This window comes from Melospiza melodia, chromosome 2, assembly GCF_035770615.1.
Source record: "Melospiza melodia melodia isolate bMelMel2 chromosome 2, bMelMel2.pri, whole genome shotgun sequence".
In the NCBI taxonomy this organism is placed as follows: domain Eukaryota; kingdom Metazoa; phylum Chordata; class Aves; order Passeriformes; family Passerellidae; genus Melospiza; species Melospiza melodia.
The window spans coordinates 69,668,225-69,694,807 of record NC_086195.1 but is presented as its reverse complement, the minus strand read 5'-3'; the positions used below and the strand labels follow the sequence as shown (position 1 = coordinate 69,694,807).

The window sequence follows — 26,583 nt, the reverse complement described above, 5'->3', positions numbered from 1 at the left end:
GATCAAAGTTCATGTCCTCTCTCTGCACAATTCAGGCCCAAAGTTTTGACATTTTATGGAGCTATACTGCCAGATTGTGTATATGTGTGTGCACAATCCCATATTTGGGATGTTGTACCCATCCCTCATTTTCTTCCTCATCCTGTGAAAACAAATAGGCTCATACAAAATTTCTGTTTCTTAGAAATAGCCCTTAAAAATTCTTGATTTGTACTCATGCAAAGAAGCAAAACATAACAGAAAAATCTGTTTTGGAGCCCCAGTCTTCTGATTTCTACTATCCAGATCTTTACTGCAAGTAAATTTTTTTGCACACATGTGGTATTAGAAAACACTGCTGTATGTTACTACCTCCAAAAGCACATTAAGAAAACAATGTATCATTCAGATCATGCACATGGAGGAAAACAGCTAATTATTCTTCTAGGGGAGAAAAACAAAGGTGAAACTGCTTAATAATTTGATTATTCAACCATTATAAAAAAAAAGGTCAAAACCAAAACAAGACATGAACTTAAATGGCATTTTGAGTTTACTTTGTGATAGATATATATTCTGTGCTCTCCTGGAACCGAGATATTGCACTGAAGATGTCAGTGTTGATCAGCTTCCAATCATTAATGGCACTTATTGAAATAGCATCCTGCTAGGAATGGGATTTTCTGCATTTGCTAGAGTTTAATTTGCAGGGGAAAAAAAAAATTATAAATGAGCCCTGACTGCAGAATAAACATCCAAGAAAGAAATTTTATTTTTTGTGTAAGGCAATAAGTAAACATTTTGCAAGGTGTTTATTGCATATTTACTGTCTTCTTGCAAAAAAAGAATTCCCATGCAAATATGCTAATAGCATGCCCAAGTAATATGAAAAGGCTTTTCCCTAAAAACTGTTAAGCATAGCTTGAAAGCTTAAATAGCATGGACCTAAGTTGTCAGTTATTTTGAAAGTCCTACAGGGATGAACAAGTAGCAATATAATAAATCTACACAGAAATATTTAAGGTACTTAAAATAAAGAGGAAAAGAGACAATTTTTAAAAGCATTCTTTTAGTCGGTGCTGCAAGACTGCAGAGAAGAAAATATTTTCTCAGTGAGTACTCTGGCATTGCTTTATGAAATTTTTCAAGGTTATTGAAATAATCTATGACCATATATTGTTTAAGCAGTGCACACCAAATCTGTTTTTAAAGCTGCTGAGTGAGCCCCACTGTGTGAGGAGTGGAATGTGTCCACTCATCCTGCCTCTGTCATCTTGGAGGAAGCCTGAGAGCAAATATTCCTCTGGAGGGAGCCCCTCAGGACTAAGGAAGATCCAGGCTGCAACTTTTTTTTCCTCCCATAGCAATATGCAAACAGCAGGAGAGTTCATATGATGCTCTCTTTATAGAAATGTGATTGATGACAGAGAAAGTTTGACAGTCCCATGTATAGCTCTCTGCATTTCTATTTCCCCCTCATGTATATGATGTGAAATATATAAATCACTACCATTTAAGTAACTTCCCAATGACTTGCATATTTAAATTTCAAAATATCCACACAACACCTTTTTAACAATTGGGAATATTTTGCAGAAAAAGTAAACCTGTCCCCATCCTCCCCTCTATCACAAATATAATATATTTTTGCTAATAATTTTCTCTAAGTGAAAGACTTTCCCAGTTACAAAGGAATTCAGGCAATGATAGTTGCTTAGTGGATTGGTGGCTGTGTTACATAGCATAAGACATATTAAAGACATAATAAAGCAGCCCGTTTAGAAAGTATTTGACTATGTCAAAGACAACAAGGAAAAGAGGAAGCCATCATTATTAGACTAATGAGTAACTTTATAACATTACATTGAAGTTTTTTCACCCCAATCTAAATCTGAGTTTATGAAAGAAGAATTGGTCCCATTTTGAAAATGGTTTGTCTGGTAATGTAGAAAAAATTGTATTTCAGGTCCACTAACTAAATGCTTTCTATGCTTAAAACAAAATAAACAAAATACAATTGCCTTGAATCCCCTAATTATCATTACTGCAAATTCTAAAACTGTTTAAGTTTTCCCAGGGAGAAGGAGGGCAGAAGACTCTTACCTACAAGGGCTTCCAGAAAATAGCCAGTTAAATACACTTCAATTTTATGAGAGACAAATACTGAATTACAGTACTGACCATTTTTACATACCTATACCTTTTTTAAATAAAAAGCATCCACGCTGCAGCACAGTTTCAACAAGTACCATGAAACAAAATTCTCAAACATTATAAATGCTTAACATGTTATTCCATCCTCATTAGTACCATACTAGGAAAAAAATATACAAGCAGCAAACAATCAGCGACTGTTTAAGAGCCTAATATGGTACGAGGAAAAATAATGCAGCACAGCAACAAGTTCACTGGAGTGCTCCCTTAACACAGACATACCAGAAGTACAGCTGTTTATCTTGGGGAGAAAAACAATCAAAAGAGGACATAAAGACTTCTGAAAGGTTCTTCTCCCTGGTATTTAATAATATGCAAAATATTGAAGGATTCTCGCATGAAATCAGGAATAGCAATAGGTCGTTTTTCATGGTATTTTAAAAAGCTAAGCAGACACACAACAGGATGCCAGCAGGCAGCTTGCATGAGACATAAGGCTTTATATTCCCACTAGGAACGTACCTTCTCTGCTTTTGCTTTCCTGGCGTTATGCACAAACCTGCGTCCCAGCTTCTTGGCATACCAGATAGAAGCAAACATTGTAGTGATGAAGATTTCAGTCTGAATATGCAGCACAGACACAGAAAAAAAAAAAAAAAAACCAAAGCAACTTCCCCCACAACTGAGATACAGATCTAATGCTGATTGAGGTCTTAACTATGCTGTTGCTTTTTCAAGTCCTCTCATGCTGCCTTCTGAAAAAAAAAACAAACCACCCAGTGTGGCCAGTCTGCAGGTGTATTTACATACTGCCAGCAGGAAGTCCAGGGTGAGGCATCTTTGTATCCAGCTCACATCCAGTCTGCTAAGTGCCTGTCTGCAGTTCTTTAGCACTGTCACCACAAACTACATATGTGTCAGTATGAAAGGAAGCTGCAGTAAACTACTGTAGCAGACAGCTCACCTCCTCTTCTCCTGTTCTGAAATTTAACTCCTTGGTTCTCTTCGATTTGCCACCATGCAACAGAGGCAGCAGCAGCTCGAAAATGAGATACACAGCACTGCAGAAAAGCAAAGAGGTACAAAAGTGCCAAAAATAGAAATGTGTATTAACTGTTAAGGTGAAAGAACAGGTGTTTCATGTGTTTCAGGGAAATTAAGATATGAAAGGAAAATTGATTTTACTTTGTTCTTGTGATCTAGGGTCTATTCAGAGATATTTTTGCTACCTAGTTTCAGTTCACAGCAGACAGGCATCAGAGCTGCTCAGTTCACTTGCTGATGTCACACATGCTCTGCTGAAGGATTTAAGACTCAGTCAAGGGCTTCTGTTTTTCTTTGATAATGCCTTCACAAAACAGAAACCTGATAGATTTTTTTCCAAATTCCAAACTTCTGCCCTACCTAAGCATGCTTTTTCCTCTTCCTTTAATTGCACGCTATTCTGCATCAGGAGTTGGAAAGTGCCTTTGAACACCTATTTTTGCAGCAAAACAGCAATGCACTATTTTCCTTTTGTCACATACTTCAGCTTTAACCCCTGCATCTCTCCTCAGTTATAATGGCTCAACAATAAGCAGAAGCACACTCTGCTCTCTCTAGACATATGACAAACCAGATGTTCCTCCCAGTCAGATGCAGTACCAAGGCTGTAAATTACAAGGTTTACAGTTATGTGCTGTATTTGATAGCACTTAGAAGACAAGTCCTGCCTAGTGCCCTCCCACTTACAAGTGTGGAGATACCAACATCAGGAGAACCACTGCTGTCCTGCCTGCAGCACTGGAATGCACACGTGCAGCAATAATTTCTACTGTGCTATTCCACAGTAAAGAGCAACCCAAAATTAATCGATTCATGGCAAAGGAAATAAAGGCAGAGCAATTTAGTATAGGGCTCTTGGGGCCAAGGAAACACCTTTTCTGCCCCAGGATTTTCAGAGAATGGCTGAAACTATTTTCTCCAGAGCACATGAAATCAAAAGGGAAAACATTCCACTCCCACTTGTAACTTAGATAGAACATCCAAGGTACTGTACCGGGATGGCACTGCTCAAGCTTTGAGCCTGAAGGCACATACTCCTCAGTTCTGTTAAGATTACAGGGAGTTCAAAGAATTCCTCAACACTTTTTAAAATGGTAAGTTGGTTAACTAAATTGAAATTCTTAGATAGTGAGGGTTTTTTCAAGGTAACTCCAAGGTGTATGATTGATTCTTACTTGACATCTAAAACCTTCTGACAAAATATTTGGTAACTGGTGGTATTTCTGGGAAGGGAATAGTTCCTAACTACTTCCAATTCAAATATTTAATTGATCCTGGCAGCCAGAAAGTTTTAAGACCACAAGTTGGAGTAAATTCATGTCTCATTTAGGATATGGTTACTATAGAGGAGCTGTCTTTCCATAACACCACTTTAGCTCTCAAATATCTAGGCTGACAGTAAGATGGACTCTCCAAGGTGAGAAAACCTTCATTATGCCATATAGCAGACCCTCACCATTCTCCCTATTTGGGGGATGATGATGTCCAAAACCAGAGAGAAGGGTAGACAAGAGAAGGAACAAACATGGCCTGAAATATTTAGGAAGAAGTCAGAGACCTAGTTTCTAGCTGCAATACCATTGCAAGGAAACGATGGTAGGGAAAAAAAAAAAGTGCAGAAAAGGAGAAGCAACATCATTACACAGCTTAACCAACACTATAAATGTTAAAGGAACAGGAAAAAAAAAACTTACATAGTATATAGATAAACAGTAGAACACTTCTCCCACTCTGCTCCCATGCTTTTATGAACAGAATGAGCATAATTTGAAATCACTGCACTACACCAAAAAAGGGTACATTCTCCCAAACAACTACTTATATAGTCTTATGTATATTCAGAAGCTGAGAAAATCGAAGGAAATACTCATTAAACAATAAAACTTCCTTTTTATGACTTTTATCATCAACATTAGCAGCTTTACTGAACTATTTATTCAGGAAAATTAGGGATTAATAAAAAGCCCCAATTCATCCCACTTAAAGGAAAAAGAATAGAATACATTGTTCATTTAAGAAATAATGACAAAGCAATAGGGAGGTAATTTTCTCCACCCACTGAAAATGTTAGATCGGGAAGAATAAATCTTGCCAAATACCTAATCCTGATTCTAATCAGAAATACAGTTTAACTGTTAGCATGCATTTGCAGATCTATCCAAACCCTCAAATACAGCAATGGCCAGACTGCAAGCCATTTCCTTACAGCTCCATCAGGCAGCAGTCTGCCATACATTGCCAATAGCAGGTTTATTAGGGCTGTACTGGTACCAAGGGAGTTTATGATTATGAATATTTTACTGTAACCATAACGAAGGCTGCATTTTACAGAAGTGCTACAAGCTGAGCTGCTTTAGAAGAATTGGAACTCCCAGCTGCTGTCTCCTCACAGGAGTAATACATACTTTAGCTTGCTCACTGAAGTGCTACATTACAAGGACAGAGAGATGCATGCCATTGAGCAGCAATATTATCACAGACAGGAGATAATCAGTTAAGAGCAGATTTTACAAGGAGCTGTGTGCTGCAAATGAGCTGGTGGTTTTTGGTAAACCAAAACACATCCAAACCATACATTAAATGTCATTCTTCTGCCTCTATGAGAAGAAATGGTCTTACCACAAGTGGGCACATGGGTGTAAGCACAGAGCAGGCAGGCTGTTGAATCATATTACTTTTATGACATGGCTCCCCAACATCGCAAGCAACGGCACTTGATGCTGGGTACCGAAACAGATGGTTGTTTCAAACACCTTGCCAACTGTTTGTATGCCCTGAGTATCACCAGTACTTCTGACAGTTTGCCTCCTTTTTCAATTTTAACAGTGCTGCTTTACTTAAGCAGCACTTGGGAAGAAGCCTGGCTTTGCTTTAGACAGAGCATTAATTTTCCCTTGTTAAGGGATAACTTCTCACAGCACACACGTGGGGTGCCAACCTCCCCCTCACACACCTGTGGTGAAGATGGATGTTAGCTGTGGATTCTGGTTCTCTCCAACCTCTATCTGAGTATATACACACAGTAGTCATAAAATGTGATGACAGGGCCATTTAAAATACAAATACAGTTCAGTCATAAATAATGCCTTCCTGGTAAGAATGGGAAGACGGATGGAAAGATTAGCATTCAGGGTTTGCAGAACTGTTTCCAGTGAAATGGGCAGGAGATGGAACAAGTTAAAAATGAAACACTTAAGATATGAAACAATCACTTAAAGGTTTATTTGTTAACATTCCACAGCTGTGGGTACAGGAGCAGAGCTGCAGCTGAGAATCTAAGGTAGCTAGATTTGTTTTTATTAGCACAAGGCAACAACAGATATTGATTTGGCTCACTGTACAAGCAACCATTTCCCATCCCCAGCACAACTAATTATCTTACACAGCTACATGATGCCAAGACATAGTCTTTAATGACCAGAATAGGAGAAAAGACAGGAATCTAAATGTCTGCTATTCAGTCCAGAAGATATAAATTGTAGGCTCTCAGACCTCACTATTCTTTAAGTAGATGGAAGACCCAAGGTTTTGTAAGGACCTGATTTTTCATTCTTCCCTCTAAACAATGGGAAATGGACTAATGTTCTTCCTCTTAATGCAACAAAGAATATCTTTAGAGAAAACCCATGGCACTCTCACAAAAGTAAGAGTCAGCACCACCAGAAGACATTAAGACTTCTTTTTTTGGTCAAGGCAGAACACAGCCTGCTACAGATTGAAGGATTATCACAGAATAGAATCACGGAATCGCTGAGGTTGGAAAGATTATTGAGTCCAACCATATCCATAAGCACCACATCTACACATGTTGTAAATGCCTCAGGAACAGTGACTCAACCCACTTCTCTAGACAGCTTGTTCTGATGCTTGGCAAGTCTTTCCATGAGGAATTTTTTTCCTAGTATTTGACTAAATCTCCCTTGATGAAACTTGAGGTAATTTTCTCTTATCCTATTGCTTATTATCTGAGAGAAGAGACCAACCTTCAACTCACTGCAGCCTCCTTTCAGGTATTTATAGAGAGGAATATCCCCTGATCCTCCTTTTCTCCAAGATAAACACCCCCAGCTCCCTCAGCCACTCCTCACCAGTTTTGTGCTCCAGACCCTTCCCCAGCTCCCTTTCCCTTCTCTGGACACTCTCCAGTCCCTCAATGTCCTTCTTGCAGTGAGGGGCCCAGAACTAAACACAGGATTCAAGGTGCAGTCCTACCACTGCAGAGTATGTAAATTTCTAGTTATGTTATTTCCTACCAGTTATGATGTTTCATAACATTGCTTTTCTACAATAAAATTTTTAAAACTCTACCTCTTGGTCCTGAGTGTTACAGATGAAATCTGAGTTTCTTAAAAGCTAAATGCTTCCTTGGAACATCTAAGTCAATGGCAAGAATATAGTGCAATGATTCTAGAACAGTCACTTATCCTGACAAAGAAATGTTGCACAGAAGGGAACAGGGAGAAAAAAAAAGAAGCACAAGATGATGGAAGAGATGGGATAAAATGGGGGAAAAAAAAGGGAAAATGAAGTGCTGCATATTAGGGATGACAGAGGTTCATACTCTTCTCTTCCAATTTAAATTTTTCTACTCCCTTAATATTTCTTGTGCCAAATCATTTCTCTTTAGAAATTACGCTTTCAGAAACCCAGATGTGACATTACAAGTTTGCCCCAGGTCTAATTTCCTCTTAAAACAGAAGATACTGCATGCAGACATGTCCTCTGTCACCTCTCCTGATGCATAGCAGAGCTGTCTTCTAGCAGAGGCCATTAGGAATTTCATACACAATGTCACAAGACTTCAGAGCAGTAAAAAAATAAAATGCAAGCATTTTTTTTCCTCTGGACCTCCTTCAAGTGTGAGGCGCCAAATATTTTGTGCCTGCACTCTGCCATGCAATTATCACTGCTATTATTCTGCTCTTCTATTATTTGATGGGGTAGATGGCACTCAACTTGCTACCTGTGGTGCAACAGGTCAATAGAAGAGAGGATGAGGAGGTCTGCTACAAAATTGCTTGAAATAGAGCTTTAACTGTGGAAGGACGGGAAATGGAAATAAAGTAAGTGCTGTGCTAGACACTGAGACTCAGCACATCCCTGAGAATGCATTCTAGCACTTTTACAGCACAATGGTGTAACAGACTAAGTTTTAAATCCAGGCAGTTCTTTTTCCTCTTCTATTTGTTAAGTCTTAGAATGGAGAAAAACATAATTACAGCACTTAATTTTAATTTTAAAAATTGATTTCCAGCTCTAGTTTCTGCTGGTGCGTAGGAAACTCCAGTGAGTCACAGAAGTAATACAACAACCCTAGGCAGCCTTAAAAAAATAACTAAAAATCTGAAAAATGCCAGTTTATTCCCTATTTGTCCCTGGTTCAGCACAAATTGCTTTCTGCCTCACCTTTCTAATAGAAATTTTTAAATTTCTTCCTGCTGTGTTAAGAAATCACAATCAAAATGGTGTATCGAATCCTCGGATGTGCCATTACGCTGCTCAGACTTGTATCAAATCAAAGCACTGTGTATGTAGCACAGTTATACATTTGCATGGCAAGTACTCCTACGGGAAATAATATAAACTACAAAATTTATCCTTGGGGAGAGAAAAGAAGGAGGAACCACAGACTGCGAGCAGTGCTTATGTGTGTCACCAGTGCATCTTGCAAGGCACTTGCCAAATATAATCCTCAGCAAAACTGAATTCAGTGTGGAAACACTTATATTGCAGCTCTGTGTGTGTGCCTCCCACCCTGCAGCATGTAAGTACATTTGTTTTCTTGTTGTTTATACATAACCCTCTGTGATGGTGGACTCATCTCTGCTTTGGGAGGGGACAAATAAAGGCACAAAGTGACTCGGTAACCAAAATACAGGAAATTGGAGAATCTGCACACTGACTGGAGCCCAGAATCTCTGACCCAGGGTGTGGCCACGTGGCTTGCCATGGCCAAAGCCAGGCAGATGTGACATGCACTCTCTCTCAGTCCTATGCCAGCCACAGCTCTCCTGTCTAGATCCAGTGAGAAGCAGGAGAGCTGGAAATGTCCATACAGCCACCCACAAGGGGCACTGACATACATAATTTCCATATGAATTCTTTATTAGAAACAGCAAGTCAGGCAGCCTATAAAGAGCTGTTCATCTCACTGCTAGTCACCAAAGAACCCCAAAGAAACATGTGCAGGAACAAGCATGGGAATATATATCATCCCACCTTAAACATTATTTTATTCCTGGCTGATGACAAGCTGTCTTTCCTTTCAAAGGCATCCTTAAATCTCACTTTTGCTTTATCATCCCCAAGAGCAAAATTAAAAAGTCAGTTTAAGCATAAACACTGCAAGTTATAGGCACCAAACCAGAGAATCACACTGACTGCTTTGACCCAGCATTATTTAAAGGTTCAAGGTGAATGTAACTTGCCATTGTTCAAGCTCTCTAGAAAACCCTCATGCACAAGAAGCCAGGTTGCCCTGAATTACGAAGCATTAAGGAATCACAAGTGATGAGATATAACAGGATAGCTGAAATCTCATGCCAGCATCTCCCTGCAGGCAGACACACGTGTACCTGCGTGGGTTGAGCCCACTCAGCAGCACGTTCCTGAGCAGCAGCAGAGTCCATGCAGCCCATGCACACCATTCCCTGTCATCTCTCAGGCTGCGTTGCTCTCAGTCCCTCTTCCAGCCTCTGCCAAAGCAGCAGCTCCCCACTCCCGGGTGGAACCATTTCCAATTCTGCTGTTGCCTGGATCATGTTCCAGCTGAGCAGCCCCTCCCCTCCAGGGCCTCCTGACTGGATTTTTAATGCTTCTTGGAGAGGAACCCACATGTGGACACCAAATGCAACAGACAATGGCTGCTGCCAGTTTTCATTTCAGTTCTTGTCTTTATCCCTGTCCTCAGCTCTTCTAGGCTGTGGTCCTCACAGCTCCTGGGAAAAGGTCCTGTGTGGTCCAACAGTCCAGTATCACTTGGAAGTTAAAGGACTTCAGAGGCAAGTTTTTAAAGCAATGCTGAACATTTTAGATTCTGGACACAGGTTTAGAAAAGCAATGTTTTCATGCTAAAATGCAAAAGAGAAGAAACATGAAGGAAAAGGATGTAGTTAATTCCTACAAATATAAGATGTTCTACTACTAAGTATGAGGGACAGATGACAAGTCTTTATGCAGGACTGTCTGCAATTTTTGCTTCCTGGAGTCAGAGACATGGAAGACATCTTCTTGTTTTTGGAACTGACTCACCACACTTCTGTTGCCCAAGCAAAGCAAGAGAGGAGAGTCCAAACCACAGCAGACCAAGAACCAGGTTTTCTCCCTTAGTTCTGCTAAAATTCTTCTGCATGAGATTATTTACTCTTTGCAAGCCAGCTGCTCACTCTTAAAATTAAAAAAAAAAAAAAAAGCTCTACCACACTGGAATAGTCTAAAGATAGAAATTTTAACAAATGTGAATTATTGTCAGAGAAGGCATTGTAGAAAGAAGAACATCTACCCCCTCACTGGTTGATACAGAATCATACTGAATTCTGCTGAAAGGTCTGTGAAAGTCCACATCAAACCTGATTACACAAATGGTTCATTGCAATGTGAGACATGAAAAGGTCCATTTCAGCAATGTCACAAAGGATTGTGTTATATCCATTTTGATCAAAAGATAAAGGAACTATAAGGAAATACAAAGTTAAGGACAAGGCGTTATTCCTCTTAAAACTACAAGATATTCAGAAGCAGAAAGAAATATAGCAAACACTACAATCTAAAATAAAGAATTATCAGTCTGACCTGCTTCAGTTAATTAATTAATTTTATGTGAAAAAAAGGACAAGAGAAAATTAGTCACATCACATTTTCTTATTCAATTCCATTTGAGTGCAAAGCCCAGTTGGTAGGACAAAGATGGTGGTGGTGGGAAATTTTTCATTGCAGAGGATTTTGGCACTGGAAAACCAGGAGAATAGTATACAGCTAGTGAGATATACTTCCACAAGAGACGGACTAGAGCTGATTTTAAAAAATCCAAAAAAATTATGATAGTTTTGTAGGACAAGAATAAAAAATAGCATCGTTCCAAACACTTTGAAGTTTTTAAATTTAATCTGAGTGTTTCAAGAAAACAGAAACTTTTTGAGATCTCTAACCAGTAGAAAATTGAGAAAATGTTCCTTGAAATTGTCAAAATATTTATCTTTCATTTTCATCAAAAAATCAGAACATTTCAGCCTTCTGCAGGGCTGTCAATACTGCTGTCTAAATTACATTTACATTTAACTTTCCCTTGGGATCCCAGTCAACAGATATTTTTAAAATTTCTGTTCTGCACAACTCACTGAAAATACTTTTATTTGATTCATACATCTAGCAGCCTCAAAGATCTGCCAAATCAAAGATCAAAGATTCTTCCACACCTTTCTGCAAATTGAATTTTTCCAAGCTGCATACATTGGTTGTCTTGTCACATGTCAGAAGACACCACAAAGATTCTAGAATGACCTCATGTGAACTTATGGAAAAGATCATAAGGAGACAAAGGACCACAAAAGCAAGAAGTCCCTGCTTCTCATTATTCAAGCATCCTAAAAAGCACCATATTTCATGCCTAGACCTCCCAGACGCAAAACCAAAGCTGATTGAAGGTCTGTTTCTCCACCACTCCCCACAGCTAAATGCAGAAAAGATTTAATAAACGCACTTGCACAACACATCTCTGCCCTGCACACAGTGGTGCACCAGAACAAGTATCTCCAAGGACTCCAATTATTTTTCTGTGTCTCTAGGGGAACCAGATCTACATTGAACTGAACCAAAAGCTCTAAAATGCTTTCTGCTTCCAGACAAGCATAATGAGCAATGTGCCAAAATCCCATTTCCAGCACTGGAGAAGAGCTCTCACCTTAAGAGAAACAATCTGTTCTCTCCGCTTTCTTCCCCTTTGCCATTCAAAGTCTTGAAAAGTTCAGTGAAGGAAAAAGTCATAAAAGGGCACAGACTTCTGAGCAGTGCCTTATCCTCGTGGGTTCAGGCTCCCAGACACTGCTGGCTGTCCCAACCTCCCAGTCTTGTCCTTAGAGACAGCAATCAGTCTGCATGATTGTGGGCACCAGCTCTGATCCAGAGCACATCTGTATCACACCAAGCCCCGTGCAATGCGTGCTGAGGGGACTGCCCCCAGCTGCCTGCCTACCTGGCACTAACCTGCCTAACCCTCCCACACTCATTTCACTCAGTTAAGCACATATGACTGCCAAAGCTGTTATTTTGTTTAAGTGCCCTCTCTGACATGTCTACTTCCTACTTTCAAGCCTACCCTTTCAAGTACAAAATAGGTCTTTATGCCTTTTTAGTTCCTTAAAAGTAATGGTGTAAGTACTAAGAACTTACGGAGAAGGTTCTCTGCCCACAGTAATGCTGCAGGAAGACAACAAAAAGATGGTAGATTGCAAATGCATTAAACGAATGTCTGGGTAATTTGATGTGATTTAAAGATGAGATAAACAGGCAGCACAATCTTTCAGTCTCAGATGGTCTCAGTCTGAAGAGTGCTAAAGGAATACACCTTTTGATTATCTCATCTATTATGAACAGTAGATCCTTGTTAAAGCTTGGGACAGAGCATGACAACACAAATTGAGTGCTACATGAATGCATTACCTCAGTGTAATCCAGGACAACACCTCCACAGCAATACACAGCTATTCCTACCTGTGGGATTTCACCAGGCCACGTGTGTGTAAGAGCATGCTCATCCTCTGCATGCTCAAAGCACATCCCAGGCAATATATCATGGATAAATATCAATGGATATATCACATGTTAAATCTCACACCTCTTTGCTCATGTAAAGAGATACAGAATGCCAGGCAGTCCTTTAGAAGTCCCCATTTCAGCTGTTTCTAGGACAGGGCACACAGCCTAGGATTCAGCCTCTGCAGCTGTACGTTTAGGAATGTGCAATGTGCTTTGCTGAGAGAGATCTGCATTTTTAGTTACACAAGCACTGAACATGGCACAGTGGCAAGACAAGCTACATTACAAATGCAAATTCAGAGACTGGAAAAGGAAAAAAAAAAAAAAGTCAATTTCAAGCAATGCTTGAAATCTATGTAAACAAAGTCACTTAAGTGAAACTGGCCCAAAATTACAAGAAGGTATTTACCTTCTGGAAGCTCAGGATAAAAATACTGTTTACAAACTACTTACAGAGTTCTGGCCTTCAGAAAGAAAGGTAATTTCCCCCTGTGATTTTCTATGCATAGTGTGAGGCAGGCAGTTAAAGCTGATATAATATAATCTGAGCTACATTTAAACATCTGGTCCATCTGCTTTATATGCATTGATAGGCTCTAGTCTAGAGCAATCAATACAGTGTTAAAATTTTATTGAATATCATTTTTAATAGCTATTTTACTTATGTATTCTTCTTGGGCAGGCTTTATAATCAGGATTGTAAGTAAAATATTACTCTAAATCACTGTTATATTATATAACATTATTTTAAATCAGTATATTCCTAAAGTAGATTTAGCTTCTGTAAAATTTGTAGTTAATTGATACTATGACCCACAATTTTCCCAGTAATAATTTAGAAAAATAGATAGATATGTACATAGGATAGATAAATTTATACTTAGGATAGTCTGAAGGATATTTCACTTCAAACACTCCAAACCCTATAATTCCTGAGTTAAATTCTCTTCTCCCACTGATTTAAATGGGAGTTTAGCCAAACAAAAAACACTTTTTCAGCTGCCTATAGTAGAGCCCCTTCTGCATTATGGTAGAGCTATTCTGCTTAAGAGTATTTCATAGTTTTTGAAACTATACAGGAATTTTAAAAAGATTAAATATTCACTTCAGACAAGGGCCCTGACTAGGTTTCCATGCTCCAAACAGAACTGAATACAAAACCTAAAGGTTTAGCAATTTAAAACATATCTAGCTATTGTCATCTTCACCAAATAACCTACAAATAATTCCACAGCTGGAAAGAAAGTTCAATCTATACACTGCAAAAGTCGCGCACATTTGATTCATCCAACCTAACTTCTTTAAAAAGCATGAAGACTAAGATATTACAGAAAACTTCAAAAAGTAATATCTTTCAGCTAATTAGGCTTCTTAATACACGTGAAAGTACTTTAGAAGTGCACCACAGGTCAATGGAAGTAAATATAACAACCATAAAAGGCCCAAAGTCATTTATGAATAAATACTGATTCTGGAACTTAACTCTGATGTAATTTATCCTACACTTAGGGGAGAAGCTGTTCAAGAACCATCACTCTGTCCTTTGAGAGCTGTGGGCATAGACCAGGATATTAAATTGTCTGAATTTTTCACCATTTTTCCTACGGCCACTTACATGTTTTTATGAATAAATAAAACCCACTTCTGGGTTGGGATATACATCAGTAGTATTTTTTAAAAGCCAAATTTTAATTCTCACATGTGGCAGGACATTTCTGGAGAGAAAACAGAGAATATGGATCACATTTTTATTGTGAACTGAAGCATTATACCTATAAGATTTAAAGAGCAAACATGCAGTTTTCTGCACAACTCTAATTAGACTGGAACTCAGGAGAGCTGCTCAGCTGGCTTGCCTAACAGCTGGTCCAAATCTCTTAGGGAGGAGCATATTTTTACAAAACCTTTTATGAGGCCACACACTGAGAGCTATAGGAGTTTATTATTGAGGCAGACAGGTTGATTAATAAATATCAATTTTGCTTTGGGAATCAGAAATGTAAGTGGTTTGCCCATCCAAGAAGTGTAGGCAATTTATGGATTTATGATTATTTAGATGAGTGATTTACTGATTAAAATTTTGCATAAAATAAATAGCCTCATGGATATCTAGGCCAGAACTTTTATCAACTTTTTAAATGCTTGTATTTGGCAGCTATCAGAAGTGAATACACCCATCCTTAGGCGAAAAGATTTGAAGAAAATGAGAGTAAAATAGCTAGGCCAACATGTAACAGCAGTCTGTCTCCAAGACACATTTACAGACAGTCTGGCAAGATAACTAGGGCAATAGGAGTGGAAAGAGAGAGGCCAAAGCCTGGGGTGTGTCAGATGTGCAGTTGTGAGTCACTTTATTTTCTAAGTTACTGCACAAGATGGATGTCATGACCTCTCGCACAGCATTGCTGAATAAAGCGTTAGCAGCACAAGGTGTCACTCTGAAACACAACTTGAATCATTTTAGAAAAGCTCAAAAATATTTGAATTTTCCAAGAGGTACACTTTTCTGGAGGCTATTGTTTCAAACAGTAATGCTTTGTAGTCTTCAAGAAGGAAGCATAAGGATTTTCCAATTTTAATATATTTTTAGGAAATCTATATCTGGAATTCACTCAAAAAAGGCTTAATGCTGAAAACCAAAGCATTTTCTTTGTACCGACAATGTGAAAAAAATATTGGAGTCATAGAATGGCTTGGTTTGGAAGGGACCTTACAGATCATCTCATTCCAACTCCCTGCAATGGGAAGGGACACCTTCCATTAGACCAGGGTCCTCGTCCAGCCTGGCTTTGAGCACAGTCTCAAGCTACAGTGACTTTGCTTTCTTCTCCACCTCTTTGATAATATTAGATTGTTACTATTTTCTACTATTTTTAATGCCCAACGTTAAACTGCTGATTGGCCTGAGCTAGCAGCTCCTGGCACTGCTGTAATAGGGACAACTGTCCCAGCCACCCAACCTTCAATTGCTGTGGTTTTCCTCTTCCTTAGTCCTTTGTCTTTAGGGCCATGGGTAGCACACAATTTGGAGCTTTCTACACAGATAAGTTGAGGTGTATTAATTCTCTGTCAAATTTCCCATAAAAAAACCCTTAACTACAGATGTACAGAGACCAGGCTCTCTTGTCTGAGTACCCATCTAAATTTGTCAGAGTCCCTCTTTAATTTCTCTCCTTAGGTATTTGTTCACTTTTCATTTATGATGTCTTTCTGCTTGATAAAAACTGGACACCATGTCATTCCTTTCAAACTGCTCCCATAAATCACAGGATGGTTGGGGTTGGAAGGACCTCTAGTTCCAATGCACCTGCACCTGCTCACATAGAGCAGGCTAAACAGGATCACGTCCAGAATGATTTTTAGTATCTCCAGGGAAGCAAACTCCAACTGCACAGTTTTCTGTGCAGCCTCTTCCAGTGCTTTGTCACCGTCAAAGTAAAAGAGTTTTTGTTTGTATTCAGATGGAACTTCCTGCATTTCAGTTTATGTCTGTTGCTGGGCACCACTGAAAATAACCCAGCCCCATCCTCTTGACACCTGCTCTTGAGATATTTATGTGTATTGATGAGATCGATTCTTAATCATCTCTTCTCCAGGCTAAACAAGCTCAACTCCCTCAGCTTTTCCTAACAGGAGAGATACTCCAGTCCCCTTGTCATCTCCACAGCCATCAGCTGCATTTTGCCTTGTCCTGGGGAGCCCAGAACTGGACACAGTACTCCAGGTGTGGCCTCACCAGGAATAAGTAGAGAGGCAGGATCACCTCATGTGACCTGCTGGCAGTGCTCCTCCCAATGCATCCCAGGACACCACTGTCCTTCTTGGCCCCTAGGGCACACTGCTGGCTCCCGGATAGATTGTTGTGCCCAGGTCCTTCTCTGCAGAGTTGCTTTCCAGCAGATAACCTGTATTGTTTCATGAGGTTATTCCTCCCCAAGAGCAGCTCTGCACTTGCCTTTGTTGAACTTCATTGAATTCCTCTCCTCCCAACACCTCATTACCTCTATTTTTTGACTCCCTCAAGCAAAGACCTCTCACAAGAGCTGAAGAAGGTTATCTGGCTTTTTTTTTTTTCCCTAAATTCTTTTGCCTGTACTTCCACTCTGTAAGACTTAAGCAGTAATATTTTGTGAAGTAAAAATTAGGCAACTTTTTGAAGTGCAACAAAACATCTACCAACTAAGTTGTTAAAGAAAAAAAAGGTCAATACCATATTCATAATTCATTAAAGATCTGTCATTCTTCAAGCACTTTTTAAGTATCTCATTCTACCTCAGAGGTTTTCAGTTCATGAGAGAATGTTTTATGTTTATGACTCAGGAATCGCAGAGTCTATCTTCAAAATTTTTTCACCATGATACAAAGAAAAAATCCAAAAAGAATAGATGAGGGGACATTCCTTTGTTTTGATTGTACATTTTATTTATTGACTCCATAGAGTATTTTTCTTGTCTCCCCTCAAAAGGAAATGCTCAGAATATGGCAGAAGATGTGTGAAGAAATCCTAAACCAGCCAGAAATTTAAAAAAAAAAATACATACTTGCTAAAGAAATATTAACTTTTTAAAATATTCTGATTATAAAGTGTTTTTTTTTCAGTAATATGCCTGATCAGCTGCTGAATCCCATAGACATAGACAGATCCAGCACAATGTAGGAAAATAAGTTAGTTTGACCAGCAGTTTGGCACCACTTCCAAACTAAGCAATGCCATTTTGGTGGGTTATACAGGCCTTGCCACAGGGAGAATTCTGGATCACTCCCTTCTGTAAAAAATCATAATTATTTGGGAAGGTCAGTACCTCCCACAGTGCTGTTCAAGCACTATGGCAGAACTGACACTCATGGATGGTACTGGGAAAATTGCCATGATCAAAGAGCGGCTACTTTTTTTCTGTTGTGTGTTTTGTTTTCAAAAGTAGAAGCCAGAATAGCTCCTGTTTGGCTCAAGTTAGTCTGTGCCTGGGTGTCTTTACAGCTATTCAAAACATCTTAGCCTTATATAGTACAGACGGAGATTTTAAGCTATAGTTGCAAAATAATTTTCAGAAATGTTTGCAAAGCCATTAGCTGTGATAAATTGCACAATTTACTCCTAGACCAAGATTCTTTCAGGTGCTCTTTCTCCCTGGATAATCAAATCATGTTTTGCTTCAAAGCAGTTCAACTCCTTCCAGATGCTGCACCCTGCAGAACGTCCTTCCTAATTGCCAGACTGGGACTTGATGTGGACTGCATCATCCCTAAAAATCCATCAGCACCTGCAAGCATCACTTCAAGCCCTGTCTCCTGCCAGTGCAGAGTTCCTGGGATTTCTGAAAGTGTTTTGTCACTGCTCACATCATCTTGGACAAACCATCACAAAAACATCAACACATTTTTGCTTTTGTAAGCAAAACCAGCTTACTTTTTTCTACTATCATTGGACCAGTAGTGTCAAGCTTGGACTGAGCTATCTCACTTTTAGTCCAAAAACCAGGTAAGTCACACCTTGCAATAGCATTTGTAAGCATCCTACACTGCTGAGAAGAAATGCTCTCTTGTGGTTTTTTCATGAGTTGACAGTCAGGAATATGTAATTACATCCCTTCTAGGCAAGAAATGATGACAGGTAGAAGTAACACTCAGAACATTTGATTTATTATTGGTGACTTTTAAAGACATCTTAGTATATTTTGCTTGGCTCTTACTTCCAAAAGGTTTTTTTTCTAAACAATGAGTTGAAAACATCTGGTGTTCCCCAGACACAGATGATCAGTTGACTTAAGAGAAGCATAAGATCATCCTATTGTACTTTAAATATATGCAAAACAAATATGTTTTTAAAAATCAATGTATACATTCACGCTCTCTGGCTGTGCACTCTTGGGAATTCTGCTGGACTTTTCAGTAGCTATTGAAGAAAAAATCCTTGTCTTACATAGGACCATCAGCATAAACCTCCTGTATTGCTTAACAGTCTTACTTTTAAGTAAGACTGCTTACTGCTAAGCCAGTCTTGGCCCCAGTTTTTTTTTTTTTTTTTTCCCTGAGTATATTTAATTTCTTCACCAGAATCTCTGGCTGCAAGTGTAATCACATATTTGAAGATGATAATTGACAATAGCCAGGGTAGCCTTATTTAAAGTTTGTGCTTAGTCACAGACTTTAAATATTCAGGAACTGAAGTTGTACAGAAACTTGGTGGTTTACACATTCACCATCCTTCCTGTCCATACAGTTCCAGGAGATTTAAAAGAGTGGCACCTAATAACGTGTTTTCCACCAGGGAGAGATAACCCTTGTAAAGATTAATGTGCTGCCAGACTACTCTACCATCACCAAATGTATCACTTTAAAATTTCATAAGACTATTTTTTTTCCCTGCTAAGCTGAATAATGCCTGCGGAGCGTTCTCTTGCAAGCTGCAAGGAAGGCATTGTAAAACATGCCAATACCAAATATATTTCCAATATTAGCATTCATTTCACATATGCACTCTGAATAAGTACAGTTAATACAGAATCAAGACTTCAGACTAAATTTTTCTGCTATGTTAAGACTTCGTGATGGTATATATTAACTCAAAGGATATATCCAAGATATCCTAGTGATGGCTATTAGCATTGATTTATGTTATTTTAATGCCTTACATTTTTCAAAAAAAGGCAATAGAATAGTTAAGTTGGATGCCACTGCGCTTTATTAGCTCACACCCTGATCTTAGCACTTAGATGAAAACTTGATCTCAAACATGCAAAAGACAGGAATTTATTATAAATTCATGCACAATAAAAATTATGTATTAACTGCAGAAATCAGAGAGAAATTTGACAGGAAAAAAAGGTGTCAATCTGATCCCAGTTCTGTGATAGGAACTGAAAGCAAGCCTCCAAATCCAAACATTTGTCTCTGACACAGTAATGTCAATGAAAGAGTTTCTGAGTCTTTAATTTATATCTAAAAACCTGTAGCTAGACAGGATATAGAAAATGGAGAAAATTTACTGAACTAATCTTTAAGGTCAGCCTAGATAAAAACTAAAATTATTTCTTCATTTACCTCCCTGCTTTAGAGACCAAAATCACGCTTCTGGCTTGCTGATACAATGATTTGCTTGTCTGCCTGCCAGGCAGCGTGGTACATATCCATCTTCAGTACATGCTCCATGCCAGCAAGTGCTCTGCTTGGGGTAGGCAGTTGGAAAGCAATCTGTTAAAGTCCACAGCATGACTCAAACCCATTCTCCTCTGCTCCTAACACTTTCTCATTGAGAGCTGTCTTAAAGAGCAATCTCTCTCCATCAGCACATCTCCTTACTAAGGCCTGGCCAATGGATCTTACGGTGCAAGTTTTTAAATTATGGCTTCTTGGCTTAGAGGGTTTTTTATGAGTTCGCAGAATAGCACACAAATGAAAAACTGCTTGGTTCTACCTCAGCTAACCATGTATTTTGTTATAATTTGGATAAACGTCACCCAGCTACTTCTCTAGGGAAGCTGAAGAGCTGGGTATTTCATCAATCTGCTAAAATAACCCTCATTTAAATCCTCATGCACAGCAGAAAATATTTAATATTGCAGCGCATCACATGCCTCCTTACTGGTGTCAGTACACAAGGAATCTTTTGATTTTTTTTATTTTTTTTTTGAGATCTACATTTGTTGTCCAGAGAAGATACAGATCCCTCATCCCTGCAAGGTCAAGGCCAGCTTGGATGGAGCTCTGACCAATATGTGGAAGATGTCCCTGTCCACGGCAGGGGCTTGGAACTAAATGATGCTTAAGGTCCCTCCCCTTTGCAGATGTGTTTCAAAAATATCTGCCGTGCAAGCTACCCAAAGTTCTGAGCCAGGCTCTCTGACAATATGTGGTCCCTATTACTAGGACAGATGAGCTCCCACCAACATCTGGTAATACAGCTCCTTCAGCACTCATCCATCATGTTAGAAATCCTGCTGTCCTATTAAAGCATCTCTGACGTGTTGCAAACAGTTTAGTTTGGAACAAAAAGACCTATTATGCACAATACTGCTTATTAGTGATGGGACAGAATTGCTAAGGCATGAAAGAGACTTAGGGAACTGGGCTGATCTGCTGGCTCAGCCGTGAAATTGTGCAGCTCTGAGCTGTTCCCTTCCCCACTCTGTGCCTTTGTTTCATCAAATCAGAAGACAATGCTAGTGCTGATCCTTACTGAGCCTTTGAAAGTGTGCAGACTGAAATGCTTTATGGGTCAACAGAATTAAAGAAAGGTAAAACATCATAGTATTAATTACATCTAAAAGACAGAATGCATAAATGCATAGTAATTTGTTTAAATGTCCGAGAATATATACAAAATTATTTCTAAATAATCCCCCGTCCCTTTTCCCCTTAGCCTTTCTTATTTTAGGATAAATAAACCAAGAGAGACACATTCATTCATCACAAAAATTTCCCTCTGGATGACTCCCAGTTGATTAATTTTAAATTACTAATTGAAATTAAGAAAGAAATGTAGAGCACAGATGAAACTAGCATGAGTTTTACACTTGTGATTCCAGAATGAAGATTTTAAAACAAAAGAATGTCATTTCAGAATGGTGCAGAACTGCAGAACAGCTCTGTAAATAACACAGCAACAGAACAGATTTCTCACCAACACCAGCAGAAAAACTTAGCAAAGCCAGGTTTCATTGCACCTATTGCAATGAATTGAATTCATTGCACTTCTGCACAAGATTCCTGTTCTGGAATTGCAAAACCCATCATCAACATTAAATAACATAAAAATAATGAGTTTCTCAAATTGCAAGGATGTGTTGATTATAAAACTGACACTGAAAAGCCAGGAAATACTTTCCATAGAAAGAGGTTGCAGAACTTTTATTTTTACTGAACCTCACTAATTAGCTTTTAATGATCAAAAAGTTCCTCTCACGCAGCCAAAACATATAAAGAGGTTTTAGCATGAAAAAAAATAATTGAGAGGATTACTTAGCACAAGTGAAAGAACTACCTTCTAGTGACAAGCTTCTTTTTTATCTTACCATGCTTTAATTCCTATACTTTACCCTTTTTTTTTTTTCCTCCCAGAGCTACACTTTTATGTTCTAAACTAGATTCAGAATTTGGAGGCTTCTAGGATCATGCTTTAGGCCTACTCTGTAATTTAACATAATTTGTTATAACTGCTGGAATTATTAAAAGGGTTTCAAGGGATAATTTTGTAGAATAAAATATAACTGCAGAGATTTCTTGCTGATGGAGGGCCCAAAGGAGTTCAGATTTGTCTTTATATTCAGCTGTCAAGCGTTGGTCGCTTATCTAGACAATATATTAAATTTTATATCAACTTTCCTTTCTCTGATTACTATCATTTTTATCTATGAAATCCACCAGTATTCAGCACAATTGAGATATAACTGCAGAATAGCTGCTGAGTATCCTCCCCGTAGATTTGATAACACGTAGGATATGCACCAAAACCCAGAACGTAACAGAAGAACTTAAACAAAGAATGAAGGGGTTGCCTTCTTCTGTTACCACACCAAATGGTCAACACTGGTCTTCTCTCTGTGTCTGGAACATTGCAGGAACATTAATGTTTCTCTTACCCTACATATTTCTGTTTATTTATGTTGCTTAAGTAGTTCTTTTAAAAGAAGCACCTTCTTTCCTCTTCTCTTCATTCTTTCTTCTTTGTCCACAAGACAAAGTTTCGTTGCCACCTCTTTTTCCTCAGCTCTACAGACTGAGGAAAAAGAGGTGGCAACTCTTCAAGGAAGATGGAAGTAACACAAAATGTTGCCTAAAATGGATTCTAAATACCCTTGGGCATGGTGGAATATATTTAGTGGCTGAAAGCAGAGTCTGTCCTTGCTGAAACTCAGAACCAAGCAAAGGAAGATAAGTAGAGAAAAAAACTTTTCATTAGAACAAGTGAAAATAGAAAGCAGTAATGTATTAATTTCTAGCTCCTTTTGTGCAAGGGGGAGAACAAAAGAGTTGTGCAAGGAGTTAGCATTGACATGGTGTTTGCGGTTTATGTTCTTGACACCATATCAGAATACCTGGACGACAAAGATTTTACTGGAAGAGACTGACAGACAATAAATCATAGAAACCTAGACTGATTTAGGTAGGAAAGACATTAAAGATCATCTGTTTGCAACCCTGCTGCCATAGCCAGGGACACCTTCCACTAGACCATGTTGCTTAAAGTCTCATCCAGCCTGGCCTTGAGCACTGCCAGGGATGGAATGTCCACACCTTCTCTGGGCAGCCTGTGCCAGTGCCTCACCACCGTCACAGTAAAGAATTTCTGGTGAATAGCTAATCTAAACTTACTTTCTTTCAGTTTAAAGTCACAGGCCTTTGTCCTATCACTCTGTGCCTGTGTAAAAGATTGTTCTCTAGCTTTTTTGTAGGCTCCCTTCAGGTACTGAAAGACTCCAGTAAGGTCACCCTGGAGACTTTTCTTCTCCAGGCTGAAAACCCCCAATTTTCTCATCCTTTCCAAATGAGGCTTCCCTCAAGAGCGTTGTGTGAAAAGTGCATCTACTCAAATCATCAGGGTCGCATGGGTGATAGGAAAACAGCTACAAGAGGTAAAAGACAGCACAGTTATAAGAAATCAGTAGCAGAAAGATCAGTATGGTCAAAAGAAGGTGAATAGGCCCTGTTTACCCAAGAAATACAGAAAACATCTAAACTGGAGCAGGAAGAACAGAAAATCCTGGTCCTACTCTGCAGCCATACACTGGACATTGGGTATTTTCAGCATTCAACAAACCAAAGTCCTTTAGGAGCACATTGCAGAATTAAATTCCTTCACTGCTTCTTAAATTATGTATAGGACCAACGCTAGCACAAATTCTGCCCAGTATCAACTACAAGAAAAATAGCCTAGAGAATATTATTCTCAGATTATTCCTTGAGTAAGGTAAAGTTTAGCCTGTGCTTTGCTAAGTAACAAAACCCCAAAGCTTCATTATTCCTAGTTCACCAGCACCAGTAATAAATACGAATAGGCAAACATTTCTCAAACAATATATTAGATTTACATTTAATTTCTAATAAATTACACTGAAGAGAAAAGAGAAAACCCTGAGAATTCTCAAGCGTGTACTGAATCATTGGTCACTTCAACCTCAAAAGAATTTGAATTTCAACAAGAATTTTTAATTGAACCCCCTGGATTTTTAGCTTATGATTTAATCTACCAAGTTGCTATGGCAACCAACGATTATAGCTGCTAGGCAAAATTCACAGAATTGTTAATCAATCCTAATCTGGATATGCTGCATCAGTAGTTCTTTCACAGGGGAAACAGAGGGCTAAAAAAAAAGTTTGGGTTTAATACTTAATTTACAACATACAACACCAGGCTTGTGAATATGCTTTTCATAATAAACATCCCTATTAGAAATACCATTTTTTTAAACCCAGATGTTCCAATAGAGAGAAATCTTTCACTGAGGTTTATATATCACCCAGCAGTGTGTGTCTCAGAGACATCTAATCAATGAGCTTTTTAATGTGCTCAACTCTCACTCTGCTCTCGAAGGGGGAGAATGGATTTACCCAAATCGAAAGTTACAGTCGTTATTCTAACATGATTGTGGGGGAGGATAACTTCTGTATGGTGCTACTTTCAAATCTGGGCACTATTTGTCTGGCCCCCTGTATAAAGTGCAACAGCCTGCCAGGGCGTGGTTGAAACCTTTTGCAGCTCTGCTCTTTATCCTGTTTCCACCATGAGCATTAACCAACCACTTAAAGTCTTTATGTTGGTTCCAGACTCCTATTTCCTATTCTCCTATCCTCCAGCAGACTGATCCAATTAGACTTAGCTACTACAGAAAAGTGTGGTGAGATCAACTAACTTTGAAATTTATTTCTGAAATATTCTTAATAACAAGTGTTGTGCTTAGCTAATATATAGCATATTAATTTTAATCACCAACAGTAGTTAGCCAGGAAATTTAAATTCTGTTTTATGGTCCCATTAAATGTCCATAAATTTATGCATCTAGATATAGCTAACTTAGCATTTATAAGAGTACTTTCCTTCTGGTTTAATCTAATTCACTTCTACAGTGAGAAACTAAACTCTTCTGGAGATACTCTGTTAGAGTGTTACTTCTGGTGAATTTCTTGGAAAAGCTATAGTTATAGTACACTAAGGAGACATGATAGACAACAAATCAATTTAGTTATTCAATATATTTATTATTACTTGAACTCATTCTTTTAAAATGGCCACTGTTCTTCACACTATTTTGTCCATGTAATCTAGAACATCTCTTGTTGACTTTGATTTCTTCAATAAATTTAACCTAGAATACTCAATCTGCAAAAATAAAACAGGGACTAACGCCTATGAAAGAGTTACCTCAAAAATCCATCATAGATGAAGGAGTCTAAGGATCAGTGTAAGTTTCAAATAAATGCCTGTGCAAGACCTTTGGGACTCTACTGGTTGAATAAGAAGGTTTCAGGTATGAAATTGAAGAAGGATATTCCTTGAAAGCTGATACAGAGAGCAAACTATGCAGTCTTTCACCACATCCTGGAATTTATGTAATTTCTTGATGGTAACAACACAACACAACATTCAGGGATATGACAGGTCCTTAACCTTTTTGATATTTAATAATCAATTAATATTGTTTGTGGAAATAAAAGCATGATCCTCCCTTGTTACCACCTGAAACCAGAAGCTCTAATTGTACAGTGTAGTGTTACATGAGTGTAAATTACTGATGAGCCATGACCTCATGATTCTACTGCATGAAATACCATTTCATCCCAAATGAAAGGAAAACTGAGGCTGTGCTTCAGCTGGAAGCTTTTGCATCATACTATTTAAGATGCTTCTTCAAAAGTTACACTTTTCCCAATTTAGGTCCTGAAATCAAAACTGTACCAGATCTTAGAATCATTAAGATTGAAAAAATTCAGTGAGTTCAGCTATTAAGACAAAGGGGTTTCATTGAAAGAGTAAAGAAGGACTGAACTAAAACCAGTAGCATGAAATTGTTACAACAAAACTTTTTTATTCTATCTGGTTTTCTCATTTGTTTGCCTCATCTCATCTTTCATTTTCACAACAATTTACTCATTCTCTCTCCAGTGTTTGTTATAAATTCCTCATTCGTTCCAGGTTCTCTTTATTTATATCTTCTGTGAATTTATTTTTTAATAGATTTTTCCCCACTCTGCATCTTGTGTTACCCATTTTCTGTGTTAAAATATGTTTTTTTAAACATGCCTCTGAAGAAACTTGACTGTTTTAGCTAAAAGAAGCACATACTGCATTGCCATGAGGAGAAAAATGTATTATATTAAAAGACTGCAGCTAAGAAATATATATAGCCCCAGTCTTACATTTATGGTTGGACTTGCTGATCTTGAAAGTCTCATCCAGCCCAAATGATTCTATGATTTTATGATTATTTTTTAATAAGATTTCTAACTTTGCAAACATGTTACGTAATGCATATACACACAGATTCACACATATATAAATACAGCTGTCAACAGGTTTTCAGCCTTCCTAAGGAAATTTGCAAAGATAGAAAGCTTTGAACTGATGAAGGGATTTCTGTCTGAAAGATGGGAATCAAATTGTCATATATGAAAATTAGGAAACATTAGAAGGTATATGCAATGTCATGTACTGAACAC

General features: G+C 38.4%; 1 protein-coding gene across 22 annotated transcripts in view; it reads right to left on the bottom strand.

Moving 5' to 3' along the window:
• DLG2 (discs large MAGUK scaffold protein 2) overlaps positions 1 to 26,583 on the bottom strand; it is a 984,895-nt gene that overhangs the window by 478,152 nt on the left and 480,160 nt on the right. Inside the window, exon 1 of one of the 22 annotated variants that reach the window (XM_063148801.1) lies at positions 2,656 to 3,052. The exons of the other annotated variants lie outside the window; for them this stretch is intronic. Within the exon in view, the coding sequence (XP_063004871.1) occupies positions 2,656 to 2,733 (78 nt within the window). The 5' untranslated portion in view covers positions 2,734 to 3,052. Of the gene's footprint in view, positions 1 to 2,655; positions 3,053 to 26,583 lie in introns of those variants that run through there. 22 annotated transcript variants of the gene reach the window in all.